The 21,935-nt window shown below is 38.3% G+C and overlaps 2 protein-coding genes across 3 annotated transcripts; one reads left to right on the forward strand and one right to left on the reverse strand.

Annotated features, from left to right (window-relative positions):
- The first annotated feature begins 824 nt into the window (after positions 1-824).
- LOC147863622 (kinesin-like protein KIN-7A) lies at positions 825-8,501 on the forward strand. Of its 2 annotated transcripts, XM_087319359.1 has the most exons (15): positions 828-1,630; positions 2,024-2,113; positions 2,312-2,412; positions 2,555-2,668; positions 2,828-2,909; positions 2,992-3,059; positions 3,155-3,220; positions 3,300-3,424; positions 3,619-3,823; positions 3,933-4,070; positions 4,166-4,267; positions 4,419-5,142; positions 5,401-5,492; positions 7,070-7,410; positions 7,909-8,501. In XM_087319359.1, exons 1-15 carry the CDS (start codon positions 1,249-1,251, stop codon positions 8,237-8,239), a joined length of 2,961 nt encoding a protein of 986 aa, XP_087175485.1. In that variant the 5' UTR covers positions 828-1,248; the 3' UTR covers positions 8,240-8,501. The 2 variants fall into 2 exon arrangements, with proteins under 2 accessions (XP_087175486.1, XP_087175485.1); XM_087319360.1 differs by lacking the exons at positions 5,401-5,492; positions 7,909-8,501 and having other exon boundaries at positions 825-1,630; positions 7,070-7,231.
- A 1,298-nt stretch (positions 8,502-9,799) lies between these two features.
- LOC147863623 (uncharacterized) lies at positions 9,800-12,865 on the reverse strand. Its single transcript, XM_087319389.1, has 2 exons — positions 12,700-12,865; positions 9,800-12,340 (listed from the first exon to the last, which is right to left on the reverse strand). Exon 2 carries the CDS (start codon positions 11,806-11,808, stop codon positions 10,282-10,284), a length of 1,527 nt encoding a protein of 508 aa, XP_087175515.1. The 5' UTR covers positions 11,809-12,340; positions 12,700-12,865; the 3' UTR covers positions 9,800-10,281.
- Between the last annotated feature and the right edge of the window lie 9,070 nt (positions 12,866-21,935).

Genomic DNA, 21,935 nt, shown 5'->3' on the forward strand with positions numbered 1-21,935 from the left:
GACACAAACACAAAGAGAATGGACCCATCATGGAATAGACTTAGAAGAAGGCATATATACATACATACATACAAATTACAATGCTACACGTATAAGCTATCTATCTCTATACCGTCTTTTACTTCATTTCTTTTCTCTCTCTCTCTCTCTCTCTCTCTCTCTGTCACACACACACACAGTCTCTCTCTCTCTCTCTCTGTCACACACACACACAGTCTCTCTCTCTCTCTCTCTCTCCTCACACACACACACGCAGTCTCTCTCTCTCTCTCTCTCTCTCCTCACACACACACACATACACACACACACACACACAGACACCCCTCGGCTGTCTCCGTGTTTTTTGTTCTTGTTCTTGTTGTTGCAGACAGCGAGCTTCCATGGCTACCTTCACTGGACGTAGTAAGTAGGTAGCACACACACACACACACACACACACACCGCCATTCCTCCCTTCTTCGCTGGTTCCATGCGTTTCTGCGGATCATCCTTGAGACGAAGAATCTCTAACTTTTCCCAACTATAACTACTATTACTGTTCAAGGGGAGATTAACTGTGGCGGGCTGGCCTTTTGCACCTTTAATCTGTCTACTACCTCCTTCTCCTCCTCTCCTGTTCCCGCGTCTTGATGTCTCAGCAGGAAAATGCGTGTCCGTGGCAGTGATACATTACTACTAAACTTCTTTCCTTCATTTGCCGAGTCTCCTCTTTCAAGCTTCAGCGCCGTGTCGCCGATCTCCCACTTCCATGGACCCGTGATTTAGGCGCTGACAAACGGCATCTTATTCACAATACTTGTTTACAGATTATTGCTGGCGTCTTAATCATCGCCGGGGCTTTACTTCCTTCTTCTCCAAGCATCCAGCTGGACGGCTCCTGCAGATGCTCTCTCTAGATCTGATTCAATACTGCATTTTTCAGCTCAGGTTATGAGCCGTGACGGCGGAAGCATACAGTTCTAACACTTATAGTTGCAGTACATTATCACCAGTTTCTCCTCCTTATAAGTGTCCATCTGCATCTGCATCTGCATCCCCATCCGCATCCGATCTTCAATCTTTTTCTTTTTCTTAACCGTTATCATTATCACCATCTTCTTCATCTTCTTCATCTTGCAGTTGCACTACATTATCTCTGGCTTCTTCTCCTTACCAGTCTAAATCATCTTCTCCTTCTCAGTCATCCTCTCTCTCTCTCGCGAGGTTCTGTCATCACTACCGAGTACTAAGTGTAGAAGGAATTAGGAAATGTCCAGGGAGGATTGCAGCGACAGCTCCACTTCGACCTCCAATGGCTTCTCGGGGTCTCCGTCAGCAGGCACGACGGCCTTTGCAGGCTCCATGGTGGTCACTTCTGGCTACTCCTTGGATGCTTCTGCTGACTATCCCATCGCCATGGAAGGTTGTGGGGATTCAGAAGACTCAGGAGATGTAGGATGGAGCAATCCTGACGCAGCGATGAAAGGAAACGCTATGGAGGAAAAGATATTCGTCACTGTTCGCGTAAGACCTCTCAATAGCAAAGAAATCTCTAGCTCCGACCGCATCGCATGGGAATGCTCGGATGATAAGACTGTCGTTTGCCTCTATAATCGCCCTGACAGACATTTCCCCCAATCTTACTCATTCGGTGAGACAGATTTGAACTGTTTTCTTCATTCTTTTTTTTTCCCCATCCTATGCCATGGTTACAATGGAACATCGGAAACATAGTAAACCATAGTGTACTGCAATGTTGCTTCATTAATTTAATTAAGCTTTGATTTTAAATGGAAAAAAACATTGAGATCTCACCTGATTTCCATAGCTTTAGCTCTGAAATATGATATATATATATATGCACTGTAACACACACATTCCATCACCGCAAATGGTCTACCAAGACCAATTATTGATCAGAAAGAGAAGAAGAATAAACAGAAGCATGAAGAAGAAGAAGAAGAAGAAGAAGAAGATGCTAACTAATACATCAACTGAACCATTCAAGGAGATTATTGCACTGATTTTTCTTGTTCCTTGGCAGATCAGGTATTTGGACCAGAAATTGAAACACGAGAAGTGTATGAAAGAGGCGCTAAAGATGTTGCCCTTTCAGCTTTGACAGGGAAAAATGGTGAGTAAACATCCTGTGTTGGAAAGTTTTTTCTTTCATCATCAACGAAAAAGGAAGAATACTTGGGGGAAGGGAACCTTAATTGGGATAACAAAGATGTGCTAATTACAATTCAAAACCATGTTTTACCATATGCTTAAGAGAGCTCCTCTTTTATAAGCAATTACAAGGACCTCATGATCCTCAATTTCTTGGCAGCTACCATATTTGCTTATGGGCAGACATGCAGTGGAAAGACATACACCATGAATGGCATCACAGAAAATGCCGCAGATGACATATTTAGCCATATCAAAGAGGTTTGTTTAATTACGCTTTCCTATAGTTGTTTTAAAAGCAAAAAACGAGTGAACTCTTAAGGATGCTTATGTCGATAATATGTCACCTTAATTTGAGAGAGTACCCTCACCTTGTTTGTTCATCTTGACTTTTTTCACACAGCATGATGATCAAGTCTTCCTTCTGAAGTTCTCTGCCCTTGAAATATATAATGAGGTAGCAAGTGACCTTCTCAATCCAGAAAGTGGGCCCCTTCGCATAATGGATGATCCGGAGGTAAAACTGTTCGTTTTTTAGCTTACTTCATGATTAGTTTCATACTGTCCATATGTGATAGGCCACTACACTTTTCTTCTTTGTTTTAGTTTTCGCATTTTTCGATTGTGATATGTGATAATATATATACTTTACGAACTATTCATGGTGTTGCTCCAGAGAGGAACAGTCATAGAGAAGCTAGTAGAGGAAACTGTACGAGATAAGAACCATCTTCTTAGTCTTTTGGCAGTATGCGAAGGTAAGTTTTTCTTACTCATCTGAAAAGAAATGGTAATTGCCAATTGATCAGAGCTAAGAGGATTTGTGCATATATTTTGCAGCCCACAGACAAGTGGGAGAAACAGTCTTGAATGACATAAGCTCAAGGTCTCATCAGATCATCAAGCTGGTAATACCACAATTCCTTTCATCAAGCTACATGTCCTTAACTAACTATTGTCCTGATGTCTTTCAAATTCTTGGTTTTACGTTTGTCCTATGCAGACCATTGAAAGTTCACCACTTGAGGTCACAGATGATAGGCCTGTTAAGACTTTGGTCGCAGCCTTGGTGAGTACACAATCTCTCGCAAAAATCTAGTCATCTCATCTATATAAGCACAGAAGAGAGTTTTAAAACTTCTGTACAGAACTTTGTTGATCTTGCAGGAAGTGAGCGAGCATCACTAACGCAGTCAGAAGGGACTACACTGAAGGAAGGTTGCTACATCAATCGAAGTCTCTTAACTTTGAGCACTGTAATTCGTAAGCTAAGGTAAGAGGTATTTTGTGTTGCTTTGCGAGATATGGCATAAAATTATTGTCATTTATTTTAATGTCTCAATCAGGTATCACTTTAAGGATTATTAAGAAATTTGTTGAAATCAGTTAATAAAAGCGGGTAATGTGATTGTGTTATATAGAATAGTCATGTATTTGAGCTCATGATGAAATTACTCGCAAATGCAGTGACCCAAACAGACCAAAAACAGCACATATTCCATATAGAGAGTCAAAGTTAACACGCATATTGAGTAATGCACTTGGAGGAAATGCTCGTACTGCAATAATTTGCACAATGAGTCCATCAAATCGGCATGTGGATCAGACAAGGTACACTCTGTTCTTTGCAACTTGTGCAAAGGAGGTGACAAACCGAGCTCAAGTGAATGTGGTGAGTTTTGTTTTCTCCTTGATCAATGTGCATGGAAGTTTACAATCAATCTAATAGTTGTCAAATGGACTGTGATTGAATTATTAATGGAATCGGGTCTCCTTTCTAGGTTATTTCAGAGAAGGACCTTATAAAGCAGTTGAAGAAGGAGGTAGCCATTCTTGAAGCTGAATTGCGTCGCACATCTATCTCGTCTCAAAGCTCGATCAATGAGTTATTACTGGAAAAAGATCTCCAGATTCAAAAGGTAAGGTGAATGCGTAATTGCTGTTGTGAGAAAGTTTTCTGCAGCAAAGTGTAGTTTTTAGGTTTCCATATCATAATGACACCTTTTTTTTACAGATGCAAAGAGAGATGCAAAAAGCATTGCAACAACGAGATTCTGCTCTCTCCCAACTAGATGACTACCGACAAGGACATGACACAAAGCAACCAAAAAGTCAAGTAAGAACCTTCATTATGGGACATACATGTATATAAAAGCAGAAGGCACGCATGTTTGTTTAAAAAGCTAAGAACTTTCATTAGATCCATTTAGAGAGCATAAAATAGTAAAACCATGAACTTACAAGAGTTTCTTGAATGGTGCATACAGGTTTCTAATAAAGTGGATGTTATGACCAACACATATACTCCTAATGGTAATGCCAAAGGTCTCACATTTAGTAGCACGTTATGCAATGATGCTTCAGGTGGACAGAGAAAAAGTCTCAGATGGAAGGATCAGAGCATGATAAATGGGAATTTGCAACTACCAATAGAGGATCTTAAAGCGAAATTTGGAGAAAAGCAAACATCTGTGTCGGCCATCTTGCTAGAAGAGATCTATAAACTAGAGCACCTTCAAAATGAGCTTGCCCAAGATGCAAATAGAGCCTTAGAAGTGGTTCAAAAAGAAGTAGAATGCCTATGCTTAACACAAACGGATATGAACCAAGAAGCAGCTGAGAGTGTGGCAAAGCTGCAAGCAGAAATTAGTGAAATATATGAGTCCCGTGTCATGGGAGCTAAGAATTCTACGCTTTCAAATGACGTTGATTCTGATGGAAGCAAAAGGTTTTATTCTCTTAAGGACGAAATTCAGAGAGTAGCGTCTGAAGATAAGCAAAGACCTGGTGATGGACGTGAAAGCTTTCAAGAGATGTTGACAAATATGCATATCACATTCGGAGAGTTTGGATTACCTTCATCACAAGAACAATTAGGTACGGAAGGTCAAGCTCAAGATAAATGTAGCCAAACCCTTGGAGCTCTATCAAAATCAAATGGAATGATTGAAGAGGTCAAGCAAACAAGAACGCAAACACAAGCGCAAACAGGTGAGGCTGCCATGTTTGTAAATTTTTCATTACTACCTGGCCTATTTTCTTTTTTCATGCGTAATAGAAAAATCCTTGGAAAATACCACAAGGAGTGTAGTGGAAGTTTTATATAAGTCTATGATCAATCATGATGTAATAACATGAATAACCTCATCAAATCACTCTCTTTGCTATATAACTGAATACTGAAATTAAATCTAGTAAAACAAGCTGAATATATTCACGTCATGCGTTCATTCTTTTGATGTGTTGCAGAGGAAAGCATTAGAAGTGTTTATGCATTTGTATCGGATATGAAAGAGAAGATGTCAAAATTGCAGTATCAGAAACAGCTATTACTACATCGAGTAAGAGAGATTAAATTGCAAGTGGAATTAAAACATTCAGCATGTGTATCTATCTATATAGATGTATATATATATATATATATATATATATATATATATATATATATTCACGTTCGTATCTATATGTGCACATATGTACACTTTTCTGAGCAACAGATGTCATGTTACCATGGGAAACCTTGAAGTGAGGTAAAATACAGAATATATATATCCTGCTGGGTTTGAAACATTCAAAATATAGGGATAAAACGTGCCCACATATGTTATTGGATACATAGAAAATATGAAGGCATTGTCTGAAGAAAAGCCTAGAACAACTGATATAGATCAGAAGCTGATTGCACAAATTTCGGGTATTTATGAATAGTCCAGAATTGTGGATAAAACCCAGTATCTGAATTCAGATCCATGCAAAACGGTAGTCGTTCTGTGACAAAAAGCTTTCAGAATTAATGAGCAATGAATCATACGTGTAGACATTGGGTAGCTTAATGCGAGAAATGTACGGGACAAGTGGAGTAGATAAAGTGTTCCATCTGCTCGTCCATCCCTCCTACAAGTGTCTGAAACAATTTTCCTTGCTTGTAATAATAACATATCAAGCAGGATATCCGTGTAGATGCTGGAGGAAAGACATTCCGGATGGGAGCAATGAATTCTTTCATACCCCTTTTTATTACAATATCTATCGAGATATTGTTCTGGTTCAAATCCCGTATATAAACTTTTTTGTCCATACAGTTTGTAGAGGTAAGGTAAACTAGGAGCTGAAAACAATTGCCCATCCTCAAGCTGGGTTTCATCCACTAATGGAAGCTCTTGGTTATGGTTTAAAATAAGTTGTCGAATCTAATGCCACGGGGGTCAGGTAGTTCATAGCTATGGTATCTGCTATGGTCTCTACACCTTTTCTACCTTGATTACCATCCGCCCTTGGCCAGTGAGATGCGTCTTCCTTTTTACCAGCTAGAAATCAGTTTGTAGAAAACTGACACCGAGGTAACCGCCGTCTCAATGGCCAAAAGCAATACCCCAAAAATCATGTGTTCAGGGTTATTATTCAGTCAGCAAAGTCAAGGAGTAAATTTTCTCTCCCAAGACATAGATATGAATATCCAAGATATTCAGACCCCATTGCTTGCATGACATATGTAAACATTAAAGACTCTGATTGTGTTTAGTTATTGCCTAAACTGTTTTAGGACGTCAAACATGAAGTTCTCGTGAAGCTTTCTTGGCTAAGTAATCAACAGTAACAAACACTGAATATTATGTATACGCATTGGTTGTGTACATTCATGGGACAAGTCGCTACTTTCCAATACTGTATAGAGTACAGTTATCGTTTCAACTATCCAATCTGCACAAGCTTTGGCAAATGCATACATATATCCTTATATGGATGTGTATCATGTAAATATTACCTCCATGTATAGAAATAAATACGTACACGCACATATACACACACATATGTTATCAACATTTAGACATTACACATGTTATCAACATTGAGACATGCATAATATATTTTTATAATACTAACCAATTCTGAATTACTGTTGGGTAAACCGATGAAGGTTTTGGAGCTTGAGAGGAATGGTAATACCGATGAGGATGGTGACAGCATGGCCATGGCTACATGTACATCACCTGAGAGATGGAAATCTGAGTTCAGTACAAAGCAAAGACAGATATTCGAGCTCTGGGATGTGTGCAATGTGTCAATAATCCACCGATCACAATTCTACCTCTTGTTCCGTGGAGATTACGCCGACAAAATCTACTTAGAAGTTGAGCTTCGGAGGCTGACATGGCTGAAGAGCCAACAGTGTGGTTCAGTAGTAGTAAACAACCCCCAGAGGACTCCAGGAGGCCACCTCCTACGTTCAGGTGAACAAGTAGCAAGCCCTGCCTCCAGGTAAAAGAAAATATTTCCCATCTTTCTTTACCTTATCTTATTATGTCAATGATAATGGGCTTATATAATTATAGTTTCGTCTCAATAAAGCGATAAAGCTTCTGCGTGAAGGTCATGGATTTTTAAGTAATCAGATCCCGTATGTATAGTTTGATACAGGATTTTGTTAAGTCGTGTGATTATAGGTGTACTAATGGTACATTTAATCCTTCCAAGGAACAATAATGCTAGGAAAAGAAAATCCATAACTAAATTTAGGCGCAAAATGTCATAGAGAGACCAGTACAATCTATGGGACGGGACATGATCCTACGACTAGGATTGAATTAGGGTTCTCACTGCTTTAATATAAAGCATCAACTTGAGAGACAAAATAAAGCATATTGAAGCCAAACCTAACCTACTAAAAAGCCAAGGAATTCGTTAATGTGTTTAGTGCTTTGAACAGTCACAATCTTAAATTGACTAATCATTGATTATTTTAATGTTTTCTGTCAGCATGAGAACTTTGAAGCGTGAAAGAGAATCGCTAATCAAGTACATGAACACAAGGTTGACAGGGGCTGAAAGACAAGAGCTTTACATACAATGGGGCATACCATTAGAGACAAAACAAAGAAAAGTGAAGCTAGCTTACATGGTGTGGACGAAGTGTGATGAAGAAGGCCATGTGAAAATGAGTGCAGAGTTAGTCGCAAGGTTAGTAACCCTATGGAATAAGAATGGCCCTGTTTCTAAGGAAATGTTCCAACTCAGCTTTTCAGCTCCTCAAAGCCACACTGAGAGAACCATCTGGAGTCCAATTTCTAATCTCTTTAAAGCACATTGACATTATTATCATTACTACGTTACTCAGAACATTCTAAGAAAGAATGGATTAGGATTCGAGGTATAAATCCTAATCCGCTAAAACTAACACCTACACATGCACTATATTTGCAATAGATGTGGGCAGTAAATACACGTGGAAGTGATTGTCGTTTCTTTTTGCTTGAAGGGTGGTGTGTAGCAAAGAGAAACATTTGGTTTGTACACTATATTAACAAAAAGCTCTCTTGTAATGTAATCATTTTATGAACTCGTCTCTATTATCTATTTCTCAATTTGCAACCAACAAAGGACCCAGAAATTCTTTGTTACTAATGATTACACCGAAAGCTAAAGGCGATAGCATAGATTAAAAGGCATACATATCTAAACCGATCATATCTCAGTAAAAACCTTATTGGATGCTTTTGAATGGTTTGTAAGACCATTTTTAAAACGAAAACCAGACTTTTCTGCGTGGATTCAGTTTAACTATTATTTCAGTGTGTTTGTATGTGGGAGAATCTTAGTTTCTTTCGTTGGCACTAGTTATTACATTTTGAAGTTAGTGGGGGGTTGCATCTTTTTTAATTCCTAGTCTGAACATTACTTATTATCTACTTTTGCAGTGCACTACTCTTTGTTTGGTGTTTTTTTCTGTTGAATAGTGGAATGAATGGACATCTCACTATGCACATAATGTTAATTTACATTTGTAAGCATTATCAGCATTACAAAAAGGGAGAATTTGAATAAATCCATGTCTCACAACCCATTTTCCAAAGTAATCTTATTTTTGTCCAAAACATTTTAGATGCTGCAAAATGTGATGATGCTTGCTAATAGCAGCACTTTCACAATTCCAAAGAATTAGGGGCTATTTGTTTGCAAGCATCATTGAAATGATGCAATGATAGACGAATAATTTGCAACTTGTATATTCTTAAAAGACTAGACATGGAATAGAAACATACTCTTTCGTACCTAGAGGATATGAGGTCACTACTCTATTGGATTTTGGTGTGTTGTTTATTTAGAGACACGAGAGAGTGCTGTATCTCTCTAGTTACCATTTCAGGAGTCCAAGTGATGATGATGTCTTCCACATGAAAGTGGCTAAAGAAGTGATTCCCTAGCGTGACAAAATCCTTCTCTATTGTTCTTGGACTCAAAAAAGTGCTCGTAGAATGACGCCATTGCATCTGCCTGGTGTGAAAGGCGCCTTAATTCTCTGTTTTTCTTGAGCTAGCTTCAAAGTAAAGCAGAAATAGACGACGTCTATGAATAGTTAGCGCACCATTGAACCATGAAAAGGGACACACGCACATAATAAATCAAATCAATGTAAATGTCAGAGTCAGATCTCTGGTCCCTCTCAGAACACATTATTCTCCTTGACTGGTAAAATCTCTTTGAAGCAATACGCTCTAATCGGAGTACAAAAAATATACAAAAAATTCATCTTTATTGATGGGATGTGATGGAATAATAATAACAATAGTATGAGAAACTTGCAAAAGTTTTGGATTGGAGCTTACGCTTAGAAAGGTTGGCTATCAAAATAATTAATAGGGGTAAAATAGAACCCAAGGAAGAATCAATTAATTTCGTTCTTCTATAATTTTATATAATAGATAGGTGAGAGAGGAATCCCTCCCTTTACCCACTCATCATCAGCATCTGTGGGCATATTTACATAAATGTAATTCATTACCCACAATTGCATAAGTGTAATGGAAACACCATAAATGGTTATGAACGAAAATGTGAATAATAATAGAAGGTTCTGAGGCTTTATTAAAAATAATGAAGGTCTAGATTGTGCTATAGAAGATGATTAAGATTAAATAAGGGGCTTTAACACTAACCCAACAGTTGATGGAGAGAAAATGAGCATGGATATGGTATAAGATGATCAAGCTTGCCACCATTTTGATGAACAAAACATTCTTTTGATTGTGAGTATTCCAAACCAAGAGATGAGCTATATATATATAGCTTCCCATCATTGATGAGGAAAATACTAGCTCAGCACCAGAAAGACAGAGATGTTCTAGCCTTGCGTTACCACCATTGATGAACAAGTACTCCTTTGCTTCTCAGTGTTTCGAACAAGGAGAGACATTCTCCATAGGTCTTCTGATACTTGGAAGTTCTCATAGGACTAGTCCTTTGCCATCTGTTGTAGTGGCATTCCAAGAAAAGCTCATCCACAAGGCAAATAGCTCCTGTTTCAATCATTCTTGGCAGGAGCTCAAACTCGGTTCCTTCTATATCCATCTTCATTACAACAAAATCTTCTTCTGTGACAGTATTCATTAACCAATCGGCGAAATCAATACCTTGCACTGTCTTGAAATTCTTTTCTGTTTTCTGAAGAGAAGATATGCTCTGAATTCTTCCCATTCCTATCTCTCCTTCTGCTGCTCTATTCTCTGGGTTAGCGCCAAATACTAAGCTTTCATTCCGTAACCAAGCTGCATATGGCATTAACTTCACGTTCTTTCTCCCGACATAATCCTTGGCAAAAGAATCATCTGCTTCCACAGCATAAACATGGAAATCTTGTTCTTGCTTTGGATACCTCTTTTTAAACCAACTTCCAATGCTCGAAACATAGCTTCGTGCTCCGACATCGATGTAGACGTAATGATTTCTCCCACGAATATCAGAAACTGTGGGCAAATACATTATCTTTTTGGCATTCTCTTTCAATACGATCCATGGTTTAAGTGGTTCTTCCAAAATAAGGGGCTCCGCTTTATCAATAATACTAGGATGTAACTTCTTTTTACTGCACATCTCCACTTGGTGGCGTTTCCTTAGAACAATCTCATAAACCATATCATAATCTCCAATATTTTTCACATAGATGACATCTGAATTCTTGAACTGATCAGTGTACCTTTCTACGCTAGGCAGCTTTTCATCATCCATCGAAGTCTCTGCAAGCTTCTGCTTGGAGAGATGGATAACTGCAAAGCCACCTGGTTTTAGAGTGCGTTCCATCTCTGAGAACACATCATCCGAGATAACTGAACTTTCTAATGGATTGGAAAACGCAAAATCGAAAGTATTTGCAGGAAATGGCAGCCTATGCAAGTTTCCTTGCAAGACGAGAGGAAGGGAAGGAACGAGATCAACTCCAAGGGAATCCACGCCTATTTCTTTAAGGGCTAAGACACCTTGGCCACCACCAGCAGCAACTAATAGAGCTTTATCTCCGCTATGGAGAACCTTTGCCTTCATTAGATTAGAAAAAACCAGAGAAAATTTGTCTACCTTGTTTCGCCAGTCTTTGGAGGTCCATAGCTTCTTGATTCCTGGAGTGAGTGTCTTTCTGACCTGAATTTGCAGGCTTTCTTCATAAGCAGAGAATTTCTGACTACCTCTCTCACCAAGACTGAAGATTCCATGGTAAACTTTATGAGTGAAGCAAATCGTTCCATCAGCACATTTTCTTGATCCATCAAGCAGAACGAAGAGGAAGTGAAGAAGAGTGAACAAAAGAAGGAGGAGAAAGCAGCGTATGATCATTTTGCGGGCAAATGCAGACCTATGTTCATATGGCGATCCTTGTCTGAGACTCATTGTTTATAAGCAGAAGAAAACAATCAATAGGTATGATCACAAAGCTTTGGTTTTCTCTATTTTCAGAAAGATGTCACAGGAATGACCAACACAGCTTTGATCAACTCGCTTCCGCAGGAAAAGGCGGCACAAACAGCCAACTAGCACAGAGATGGTGACAATTTTTTGCTATCTTGGAAAGAATCGCATATGACGGGCACGAAACTTCCTCCGCTTGTTATTATACCATGTCTCTCTCTGTCGCAATGTTTCTGTCTGAAGAGAATAAAGTAGAAATACGAATTACAGAAAAAGCTTCTCTTTCTTTATCGAGAGCAGAAACGAGCAGCAGTGTGGTTCCCACCTAGGAGGGCTACGCGGTGGTGTTTACAAGAGCTTTTAAAAGCAAGACGATGCAGAGAAAGAAGCCCGTGAAATTTGACACTATAGCGATGGCGTAATGAAGTCATAGCTGCTGATTCGAGGTTAAGGAAAGGAAACCCTCGCCATGGGAAAATATCTCCTTAATTAGGGGAAACTGTCTCCTTGATTACTGTTAAAAGGGAAAAAAACAAGAAAACAGAAGAAAGCGCGTTATAAAATTGGAAGACAAAGAGTTGGAAGAAGCATAAGTAAACACAGACAGACAGATGATGTGCAGAAAAATAGGAACGGAAAAGGCAGCAAAGCTGGGGAACCTACGGGGAGAGAGAGAGAGAGAGAGACCATGGGCGAGATGACAGATGATGTAAGTCGTGCACTAGGCAACGCAGCGCTGAGAAGAAAGAAAGAAAGAAAGAAAGAAAGAAAAAGAATGGCCGAAGGAGGAGGAGTAGGAGAAGAAGAAGATCAAGAAGAATGGAAGAAGGCCGAGAAGAATGGAGGAAGAAGACAGGAAATTGGAGTACTTACTGATCGATCGATGGATCCACTCTTCCTTCTGAAGCAGGGTTCAATGGAAGCAGAAGCAAAAGCAGAGTTCAACGGAAGCAGAAGCAGAAGGAGAAGGAGAAGCCTCCAAAAAAAATAAAAGCAGTGTAGGCCGTATCGATCTGTTCAGTGTTGGGGGAAGGAAGCTTGAGATGAACGCAAAGCGCGTCCGTCGTTAACAGAAAGAAGAAGAAGAAGAAGATAGACACAGTGAGACAGAAGAAAAACAGACACAGACAGACAGTGATAAAAAAAGGAAGGAAGGAAGGAAGGAAGGAAGGAGAGTGAAGAAGTGTGAGAGACTGTAGTGGCGTTTTGTTTGTTACTGCGTGAACTGATGAGCTGGATGGATGGAAAGGCTTTTGTTGGCCTGGCTGACGTGGCTGGCCAGCTGCTGACCTGTAAACGCGCAGTCCCTACGTGGCACCGTAACTCCCGCTGACGAGTAGTTGCTGGCTGCCTCTCATCACCTCTCTCTCTCTCTCTCTCTTACGCTACCGTCCTCGTCTTGCATGCAAGTGGCTGGACCGACCTGCCTCTCTCTCTCTCTCTCTCTGCCTTACGTGGATCCCGCGTGTCGAACGCCCCGCCACCTGGCACGCTGACGTGTCCTCGCCCCCCTTCGCCGAGCTGGGAAGGTGTGCGAGGGATCACACCGGCCAGCTGTTCGCGGGGTCCCACGCTGACGTGGAGGCTTGTGGCACTTTATTGGCGGTAGGTAGAGCAAAGACCAAACAAACATAAAAAACCTCAATCATGCAAATCCATTTGATCTGTCTAGCTTTGCAAATATTGAAACTCCTCTCTCTCTCTCTCTCTCTCTCTCTCTCTGCTTTCTGCTTTCTGCTTTTCGTCTTTTGCTTTTTGCCAATCACACGCGAGGCTGCCAGCCACTCTCTTGTAGAATGTTCCATTCCCCCCCTTTCCTTTGAGCGCTTAGAAAACGTTCGCCTTGTGTGTGTTACATATGTATATGTAGTTACTTATATATATATATATATATATATATATATATATATATATATATATATATATCTTCAACCACCCACACCGGCCAAAAGTCCACTCTTCTCCTCCCCCACCACCCTTCATCGCCAATTGCTTTATCCCACAATCCTTTTTTTGTTGCATGTCTACGTAACAATATGGATTGAGTTACTTTGCCTCAATCACCTCCTTGGCCTCACTGTACAGAGAGAAGTTGAACAATTTGTATCGTGCCACCACTGCCACAATGGCGACATTTTATGCCCATTGCACCACCAACACATGGGGGTGATCCTTGAATTCTTTTTGGGACACTAAAACACCAAGCCTACGACTTTGAGTGTAATAGTCACATTCTCTCTCTATCCATTTACTCTCTATAATAAATACAATTGCAATATTGCTGCATTGGAAGCCCCTACTCAATGTTAAGAGAGAAAGAGAGAGAGCCCATATGGATGTAGCTCTGTTGGTAAGGTTGCCCAATGGAGACCAGTTGGTCATGGGTTCAACCCCTACATTCCACAATGGCATCTAGTGAATTAAGAGATAAGAAAGAGAGATTATTATGTTGAATTTCTATGTTGGATGTTAGAGCAAGTGGGGATCATTTCCTCAAGTGCATATTTTGGTTTTCTAATGGCACGTCCCTCTCCAAACATAGGATAGGTAGGTAGAGGAGACGAAGAAGTGTTGTAACAAGTGGATTTTACATACAATTAGTATAATTGCGTCCTTTTACAGAAAAAAACGAAAGAGAGAGAGAGAGAGAGAGAGTAATAATTAACCACAAATAATTCAACAAAGACAAACGATTGTTTCCTTTTCGAGGGAGCCACACAATAAAGAGAGAAACTACAATTCGCTTTTGACCAAGCATATTGAAAAATTTAAGGGAAGATGGAACATATATCTCAATATGTATGAGGAAGGAACCATATTCTCAATGATTTGTCTATTCCTCATGGATATATACACATATTAGAGTAGAGTGGTGTCACATGAGATGAACCTCTTATCTTTGTCAAGCATTGGGGAGCATTAACTTTCGGATACGTTTGATGGATGATCAAAACTAATCAATATATGCCATTGCAAAGTTTGGTTGACTCCAAGTTGCTCTAGCATTTCCTATCGCATTGTACCATTGCAAACGTTGTATGCTTTTTGCCCTTTTGTCCTATGCAAATATAGAGATTTCTTGTATTTTTTGACCTTTTGAGGGGCTTGGGTATCACTATGCTCAAACCATAAAGAGAAACTGCCAACAACATGGTTATTTCATGCCTCCTTTCTAGGTTATTAGATTGGTTTACAACCAATCTGATAGTTATTAAATGGATTGTGATTGAATTACTTCCCCTTTTGGACACTTTTTCCTTATAAAGATTACCACTACATGACTGGTCATTACTTTCTTATCTTGAATTGGTTTGTCACATGGGTTCATGAGTCTACTCCTTATTTAAAGTACATTTTTGGTTGAAGTTCATGTCACATGCACGTTTATCGTTTGATCCAAAGAAAAAGGGTTTCCTACATTTTTCACAACCCAAGGTTGGAAAGTAATTATAATATTTCCTTTCATGATTGTACCCAAAATTGAATCTAATAATTACAATCATGGATTCCACATTCATCTCGACGGGTTGCAAACATTATTTTGTGTAAACAAATACAATAGGTTTTTTATTTTGAGTAGCCACACCAATCTGACTTTGAGGAAATCCATAACATTCTTCTGCCCTTTTGCAACTACTAATTTTGAGTGTGTACTGAGTTGTTTAATGCATGAACCACCAACTAGTTTAATGCGTGAACCTTCCATTATCATTGATGGAGCATCCAACTAACTAGGGTTTATAAATCACCATTTTGTGTTTAAAAAGGGAGTGATGCAAACATTTATTATAGGGTAGCAAGTCATTGCTTGTTAGTTAGATCGGATGCACGTGGTTATGGCCCATTCAAAAGGTGAGATATATGTATATGATAGAAACAACAATAATCATATGTGACAATCCAAAAGCAAATAGAAAATGCACATAAAACTTCAAAATTAGGGAAGCTCAACAATTAAGATTTCAGAAACGTGGGCCACAATGGGACTACTTCATCAACTATGATTCCATTTAAGTTCAATCCCATTATATCTACATTAATGCAACCATAAAAAGATATTAACTAACATGAAGTGAGACATGGGTCAAAATGAGTATTAAGAATAGCCCTTATGTGGGTCATCTTTAATGAAAGGAGGGGGCAATTCACATGCATGTTCATGGTTTAGACATTGATTCCCATACATATAAATTATTGTACTTGTTATTCAAACATTGCATTGGAGTTCTCCTAAGTTCTAACATTGCTAAATGTGAACGACTATAAGTAATATGTAAAGGCCTTATGTTTCCCAACTGTGGCGAAACACAAGTAAATGAATGACAAACACAAAATGTTCTAATAATCTTTAGTATGATCGAGATGTGACCTTGACAAAGTGCATGAGCCCTAATACAATGAGCAATCGATTCAAGTTGAAATGTCACTTTCAATCAATAATGTGATGCATATATATATATATATATATATAACAAAAGGCACCTACCTAAATCGTTTTAATTAATGTGAGGACTAGTTTGGGACAATTTACATTATAAGGAATGGGTAACACACACTCTATTGTTGGATCAAAGAGACGTTTTAGTATTGACAACATTTAATGAAGATTATTCAAAGAAGGAATATGTAGACATTGTGGGCCTTTTTCATGCAAGGGGTGAAGACAAAGGGGTAAAACAATGTTCCATAGAATACATGTAAGATTTCTACAAATATTCCTCTACAGTTATGTTGTTGTATCAGTAATCTGATCATAATATCGTACCACATCACGCATGAAGATGGAACTCGGATCAATCAGTGAATACTCATTTACTCTCTCTCTCTCTCTCTCTCTAATCTATCTATCTATCTATCTATATATATATATATATTTGGGCATCAGTAATTCTTTCCTCAAATCTGTATGTAAGACACAAGATTGTGCTAAACTGAAAGGAGACCATCAAACCAATTTTATATTGGTCTAGAACAACCGCATGGCCCTAAATTTGGATGTCATTCGAGAGCATAATTGAAGGATAAGTTTGTTCTCCCCATATTGGGCCTTCTTTCACCGTCAATATCCTTCATTTGTCTCCCACTCCGTTATTTATGCACAATATATGTGACCGAATCATATATAAGCCCAATATTTTCATCTAACAGGGTAAACTGGTCGCATATTTGCACCAGTGACATTCTTTAAGCAGCCAAGAATGAACACATACTAGATCTGATGAAGGAAGATGATCTCCATATGTATGCCAATCTTTATGGGCAATCCACCTTTGGGTATCCTATGGAAGTGCCTTCTGTATAGTTGCTCGGAATCTGTAAACCCTAAACCCTAAACCTCTTAACAAAATTTTGTTATGGAAGCACCAGTTTTGCTTGTTTAGTTTTGGATGGCAAGGATTATGCTACTAAAATAGCCAATGTGATTAATCAAGACTAGTGATCACTTGAAAGTTGTGCCAATTGATGATGCGATCATTTTGTGCGAGAACAGTTTCCTCAAGAAGTTAATGAGATTATTATAGAGTTTTTGAGCTCCATTTCTCCATAATTGTTGAGTAGCAACATGTGAGTAATGTCGAACTACTATTTGATGGTTGTAATCTACTCCACAGTAGTTGCGATATCTCCAACGTATGAATAAATTGTCAGTGTACTGTTTACAATGCTTATGGACATATTAATGGCCTTTGCATAATGTGTAGGTAGATTAAGATAATCACAAGCAACATGATGAAACACAGACTTTCCCAATAGTATGTACATGAAATAGAAATTTTGTTAGATGAATTTCTTGTGTAATGCCTAATTAGTCACAATATGGATAATGTGCATAGTGATTTCTTAATATGGTTATTTTCCCACTAGAGACCATGTGTGGAAGTATGCTATTTTATCCATGGCATTGAATGATTATATGAAGATTAAGGTGTAATCAAGAAAACATCAATGTAGTCTTGCCGATACTCAAATAATATAGCTTTATTCCCATGAATTTTCATTCTTTGTATTGTGGAGCTCTTTCCTTCAAATCATATTATTGAGAATGAAAATGTTGTGGGCGATGGCGGTAAGGACAAACCTTTTGATCAATCAAATGTTTGTAAGGAAATGTATGTATACACAATCCAGTGTAAGATATGTCCTCATAGCTGCTCATTTACATTGGATGTTGGCGCTTCCTAGAAGTAAAATTGGGGAATCATATTAGGTCGCTCTCAAATTTGTGGGCCCCCTCGACCCCAACACATGTTTGGCAAATTCTTTTCTTTATGAATGGACCAATTTCTTATTCATGGATGTAAGAATAGGAAAATTATGAGGAGGCACCATATATTGTGAGGAATTTAATAAAGATTTAACATATTTAATTTGGTTTTTATCAACATGGGCCGAAGATTTTGTAAACAATGCACCAAACTAAGGTGTCAAGAAGGTTTCAATATTATGCACAATACAAGTATCTAAGTACATTATGTATTCATTGATCTATCACACCAATCTCATCGAAAATGTGTGGGTTCATTGAGTCAACATAAACAAAAAGCTATAATTCTTAAAGAAACATTCGATAACATCTAAAGTTTGGTTGGCATTTCATGTCGTAAAACGTAGTCAATTTCGAATTCGCTCTAAAGGTTTCCTTGTGAATCTTACACGTGATATATTTCCAACCAACATGGCTAAATCTTATATTAACACCACACAACAATAACCTCAAATATACATAACACACGAGTTCTAAATTTGATTTTCTATCATGAAATTCCATGTGGGTAAGTTGTGGCTAGATTTGAGGCTGGATGCAAATTTTGTGGTCACCCTTTGGAATCAATTCCTCATTGTTTTTGGAATTGTAACGAGGCTATTAACATTTGGCGTAGAAGTCTCCGGATAGTGGCAGCATGCGGCGTGAATGGGAGAGTTGTATGGGTGTCCGTACAGGGGCTGAAGTTAACAGGGGAAGGTTGGGCTGAATAGTTAAACCCTCACGGACATGGATTTATAGTGCAGGGTGGCAAGGTGTTTCAACGGGCTAGAGTTCGACCTGACACTAACTCAGAACTTTTTGAAGAGATATGGAGGATGGTGGCTTGTTTATCGGTATGGCACATTTGGACCAACCGCTGTAAGTTTGTTTTTCAACAACAAAAGATCCCTAGTGGTGAGGTATTAATAAATATCTGGTTTGAGTTGGTCTCTTGGCTGCGGGAACGATACAACTCGATTACGGGGGAATCTGATGCAGCTGAAAGATCTCGATCAAAGTTCTTGCTGAAATGGGGTAATTCTCCTATGGTCGGCAGGTCATCATCAGGGCCTCAATGGCACTACCAAGCACCCCGATGGTTGTTTCCCCCAATAGTTTCCAACAGTGTCTAGGTGCTGTAAATTTGTATAGTTATGGTACAAATAACTAGGTTATTGGAGTTGTTTGGATACGTTTGTTGAAAATGAGGTGGGGACTATGTCCGCTTTGGTGGGAAGGCCAGAGTGAGGACTGTTGAGAGGAATTTTGAGAGTTCTATGATGTAATTTTGTTTGCTAACTAATGCGAAGTAGTGATTTTTTGGAAAAAAAATAAAAAATAAAAAAATTAAGCATGCCCATATATAATTAGACCCATTTCCACATATGTTTCCAGAATAATATGTGAGGACACATACACCTAACCACCTCAATGCCACATTTTTTGTTATGCTTCATAGATGATATTTTCATTTCTAGGCAAGTGAAATTGTTTTCATGTATTCTATTATTTTGTATGACGTTAACACAACTATTATGTGTTCAATAGTGTCGTAGTCCACATTGTTGTACACATGACACACATGGCTTTACTGTTCATACGTCGCCAACGCAAAGTGCATGTTGGAACTAATATTTTTCATCATATGACGTTTTCAATTGTCGATACCTTAAACTTAATAAGGACACATCAATGCATATGTGTATTAGGTATATAATTCTATAAAACTTTACTATTTCCAAGTATTCAATATATAAAAATTTACTATTTCAAGGTATTCATCATTCCTTGATTCATTTTGCACATATTGTCAAAGTTTCTACATTATCAATGTGGAGTACTTGTCATCCAACAACCTTGAGATTAGCATTGGCGCACACGAGATAAGTGTACATGTAAACAAAAGAGGACAAGAAAGAGAAAAACATAGAATATGTACAATATAGCATTCTGGCTATCCTAGTATGCGTAGGCATAAACTATTGTAAAAAACAATATAAGTATATAAGTCAGTTTTGTGCCTTTTGATACTTCTTTTTCTATATTTTCTCAACACTTAGATTAGAGCCCTTCTTTCTCTTTCTCTCATTAATTTGAAAAGCTCACTACTTTAATTAATGTGATGTATCCAAAAATAAGTTAGATCATATATTCAAAGTAAAACATAAGCCTATGTATAAACACCACTCTTTAACGTAAGGCTTTTCTTAAATAGGGCCAAAGCATAAAAAGAGTACATAAGTGACGCATGGGTCAAACAACAATAAGGGAAGCAAATGAGATGAGATACCCTCACAAATAGTTCTTATGGATATGATCTAATATTAATGATATTTATCATCGAGATTGAATCTATGGTCTAAAACTCAAGGACATAACAAATATCAAAATCTAGAACATTTCTCAAGGCCCATTTGTCTCACTGTTTTACATTTTTGCGAAATGATAGTTACCATTGTGACTCGCAAAAAGTCTTGGGGCAATACATACCTTGATGCCCAATCAATTATAACATGCTTAATAGTAGAGAATCGAGATGCCTTATCGTCTTTGACTTATGGATAATTGGAAGTAGCACATTAGAGTATCAAATGGTCACATATTATGTTCACTCGTGCGATCACACTATCAAATGTGTATATAGCACGATGGTAGATGTTAATATTATTGTATTCTAAAACATTGAATTAGGTAACATTAACTTGAACTTGGCAAAAGAAAATCTAAAAGACCACCCCCATACTATGATGGTTTTACTAAATAAAAGGGCAAACATTAAGCTCTATATCTTTGTCACATATTTTTTTCTCACAAACATGAGTCATGGCAGAATTGTTTTTTTTTTTTAAAGAATATATTTCATTAGTTAAAATGTCATTCAGTACACCAACTTTAGTCCCTTTATCGGGTAGTCATTGCCTACTTCCATATGGGCGACATCACTTATTTATCTTACACATCACCTGCATTCAATAGCCCACATGTTTGTTCTCTATGTATCTAATGTCATTCACGCTCCACTTTCATCTAATGGGAGGGGGGAACAACCATCTGGGTACTATGTACTGCCATCGAATATCCATTCCAGTTTCTGCTGCCATTAGTGTAGTACACCAACATTTTCGGAAATTCAGTCTCATTAGTTATGAAGCATCATGTGTTCCATCAATCTACTCGTATTGTGCCCTCAATGTAGTTATTAAGGTGTGCCATATTAGCTTAATAGATTCAATTGGAGGCCGTTTGTTTGCTGAAAATACCTTGGTACATCTTGCCGTCCATATGCTCCATATGATAATGGGTGCAAGCAACATCCATAGATCTCCTATTTTCTACTTCTGTGCACTAACTGTAGGTGCCTTGTTATCAATTGTCAATCAAATACTTCCATTATCCCCTTTGTACATTGCTTTGCATGTGCTATCAAATTTATCCACATCATCATCAAGACAGCTCCAACAAGCATGACCCATTTGAGGGTAAATGAGCTAGAGGCATGGCATAACAATCGTAATGCCTTTCCCCATACAACTGCTGCCTCGCGACATTCCCATAGACAATGGGAAATGGTTTCTAGTTGTCCACATGCACTATATCTAGGGTCTATATTGGGGCCTTTAGCCCATGTCCCTACCAGCAAGGCTCTATGCACAATAAGCCATAAGCACATCATTATCTTGCGGTCACCACTGTCATGCCATATCATTTTCCAGAATTTACATATAGATAGTACCAATGCACATGGATTTTGATAACAATTTTATGGCCGAATCTAGATAAATGGATTGTTTTTAAAACCAATTAAACCACAAAATGGTGAAAAGAACAACTACTATCCTATATATATATTTACTCAATGCCA

Source organism: Azolla caroliniana, unplaced genomic scaffold, assembly GCF_043228905.1.
Source record: "Azolla caroliniana isolate FFs.n. ecotype wild unplaced genomic scaffold, voAzoCaro1.0.p SCAF_5, whole genome shotgun sequence".
Classification (NCBI taxonomy): domain Eukaryota; kingdom Viridiplantae; phylum Streptophyta; class Polypodiopsida; order Salviniales; family Salviniaceae; genus Azolla; species Azolla caroliniana.

Excerpts from the sequence above, each read along its gene's own strand:
- LOC147863622 (XM_087319359.1), top strand. The coding sequence starts at position 1,249 with ATGTCCAGGGAGGATTGCAGCGACAGCTCCACTTCGACCTCCAATGGC. Across the intron at positions 2,669-2,827 it reads GCATAATGGATGATCCGGAG|AGAGGAACAGTCATAGAGAA; the intron begins GTAAAACTGTTC and ends GTGTTGCTCCAG. Across the intron at positions 2,910-2,991 it reads TCTTTTGGCAGTATGCGAAG|CCCACAGACAAGTGGGAGAA; the intron begins GTAAGTTTTTCT and ends TATATTTTGCAG.
- LOC147863623 (XM_087319389.1), bottom strand. The coding sequence starts at position 11,808 with ATGAGTCTCAGACAAGGATCGCCATATGAACATAGGTCTGCATTTGCC.